This window comes from Letharia lupina (assembly GCF_014066315.1).
Source record: "Letharia lupina isolate WasteWater1 chromosome Unknown contig_14, whole genome shotgun sequence".
Lineage (NCBI taxonomy): Eukaryota > Fungi > Ascomycota > Lecanoromycetes > Lecanorales > Parmeliaceae > Letharia > Letharia lupina.
Window position 1 is genome coordinate 1,611,700 of NW_023502983.1, and position 2,209 is coordinate 1,613,908.

General features: G+C 48.9%; 1 protein-coding gene across 1 annotated transcript; it reads right to left on the reverse strand.

Annotated features, from left to right (window-relative positions):
- Positions 1-703: 703 nt before the first annotated feature.
- HO133_002424 (uncharacterized protein) lies at positions 704-1,621 on the reverse strand (the record flags this gene model as incomplete). Its single annotated transcript, XM_037293350.1, has 2 exons — positions 704-1,324; positions 1,376-1,621. The coding sequence occupies 2 exons, from the start codon at positions 1,619-1,621 to the stop codon at positions 704-706; spliced, it is 867 nt and encodes a 288-aa protein (XP_037151003.1).
- Between the last annotated feature and the right edge of the window lie 588 nt (positions 1,622-2,209).

Sequence of the window (2,209 nt, forward strand, 5' to 3'; positions counted from 1 at the left end):
CAGGAGGAGGGTGGGATGAATTGAAGATTTTTCCGTTCAGCTGGGTGGATAGGTTGGAAGAGTGATACGGTCTTTTGTTTCGATTGATTGATTGATTGATTGATTGATTGATTGATCGATCGATCGAGTCTCACTAACCATCCATGAACCTACCCTTCTCCCTTCGCTCCATCACCAGCCCCCTCCCACCTTCGCCGCCCTTTTTTTTTTTTTTTGTGGATACAACATTACTTCCCCCCAGCTTCCAATCCGATCCGCTCCGCGCACCGAGACGTCGGCGACGTCGCCGTTCGAATCTCTTCTCGGGGCTGTCTCGGAGGGTTTGGAGATGTGTCTGTGGGGGTTTCGCATGTTGATTTGGGTTTTGGGAGGGTGAGGGCGCGGGGATGTGGGTGTGGGATGGGGATGGGGTTGGGTACTGGGACTGGTACTGGGACCTTTATCACATATACCATACCAAGATACAAAAAAAAAAAAAAATTACTTATCTATTATATTGGACCATCTCTTTTTCTTTATCATCTCTCTCCGTGTCTTTTTTCGCTTTTGCTCTTTTCTCTTTTCGCTTTTTCTCTATTAACATTTTTCTGTTTTGGCTTTTTCTCCTTTGGCCTTTTCTCTGTTGGCTTCTTCACTATTGGCTCTTTTCTCTTTTCGCTTTTTTCTCTTTTGGCTTTTTCTCTGTTCGCTTTTTTCTCTTCTATCATCTTCTCTGTGTCTTTTTTTCCCTTCTTGCTTTTCCTCTCCGTGTCTTTTTTTTCTTCTCGCTTCTTCTCTGTTGGCTTTTTCTCTGTTGGCTTTTTCTCTGTTGGCTTTTTTCTGTTTTGGCTTTTTTCTCTGTTGGCTTCTTCTCTTTTCGCTTTGTCTCTTTTCGCTTCTTCTCTGCTCGCTTTGTCTCTTCTCGCTTTTGCTCTTTTCGCTCTTTTCGTTTTCGCTTTTTGTCTTTTGGCTTCTTTACTGTTCGCTTTTTCTCTTTTCGCTTTTTTTCTCTTTTCGCTTTTTCTCTGTGTCTTTTTTTCTCTTTTGGCTTTTTCTGTTTTCGCTTTTTCTTCTCTTTTGGCTTTTTCTCTTTTGGCTTCTTCTCTGTTGGCTTCGTCTCTTTTGGCTTTTTCTCTCTCCGTCCTTTTCTCTTTTCGCATTTTCTCTTTTCGCTTCTCCTCTTTTCGAACACGATGTCGCGCTCGCCCTCAGCGCCGGCCTTATCGAATTCGAAGAGAAGGTTACGGATCGACCAACCATCCAAGTGTGATCTAGGCCTCGAGTACCAGTACCATGCCAAAACCACGCCGGTGCCACATTCGTCATCGCCACCGTGAAGGGGTAGCTACAACGCACTACGGTGCTGCGGCATGCTTTCCAACAGACGGGTCCCAACCCCGACGGTACGGCGGTGACATCGCCCCTGGATACCTTCGAAAGCTTGAACGGGGACGTCGTCGGCGGAATCACACGCCGGCTTTTCGGCAGTGGGGGTCCGGGGAGAGTTTTCTAGGCTGCTAGATCTAGGACGGCTCCGATCGGCGCGGACTCGGGAGGTTGAGTCCGAGGATTTTGGGTCGCGGACTGGGATATAGGACTTTTTTGCAGAAGCTGATTCGGATGGAAAGGGGTTTTTCGGCATGTGTGTTGGAGTAGTGAGGGAGACCTCTGTAGCCGCTCGGTTTTCGACAAGGCCGGCTGGCGGCACGGCGGGGGAGGATGAGCGCGCTGTTTGATGGTGTGTGTCGCAGCGGCAAGGGACCGGCGTGGGTCTATGTTTGCGGTGACTGCTGGTCCGGCACTCGGCCTGATATCTACGATTTGATATTTATTCTGTCTTATTAGTTTGTGTGAAGAGGTGACGAGACGCCTGGATCGATTTGATGGTATGCGACAGGGATCCAGTGAAGAGATATCCGCGCCGCATTCTTCAAGTGATGGCGTCTTTGGAGTTCGCTTACCGCGGTGACTTCCGGGCACGCACTTTGTGTGAGATGGTTTTCTAATTAGAACCACCGGACTCCAGTTGACTCCTTTCGGGTCAGCCGTGGCATGGAGGCGGTGTCATCCAACATTCTATCCCCACGTATCAAGCCGTCTATCCCCGGGAAGTTCTGGGTACCCACACCTCGGATACAATTTAGGCCGGGCGTTGAGTGCAAAACATTTGGATACTACGCCTCGTGAAAGTCCCTCGAATGTTTTGACACAGTGGAAGCCAAGCCAATAC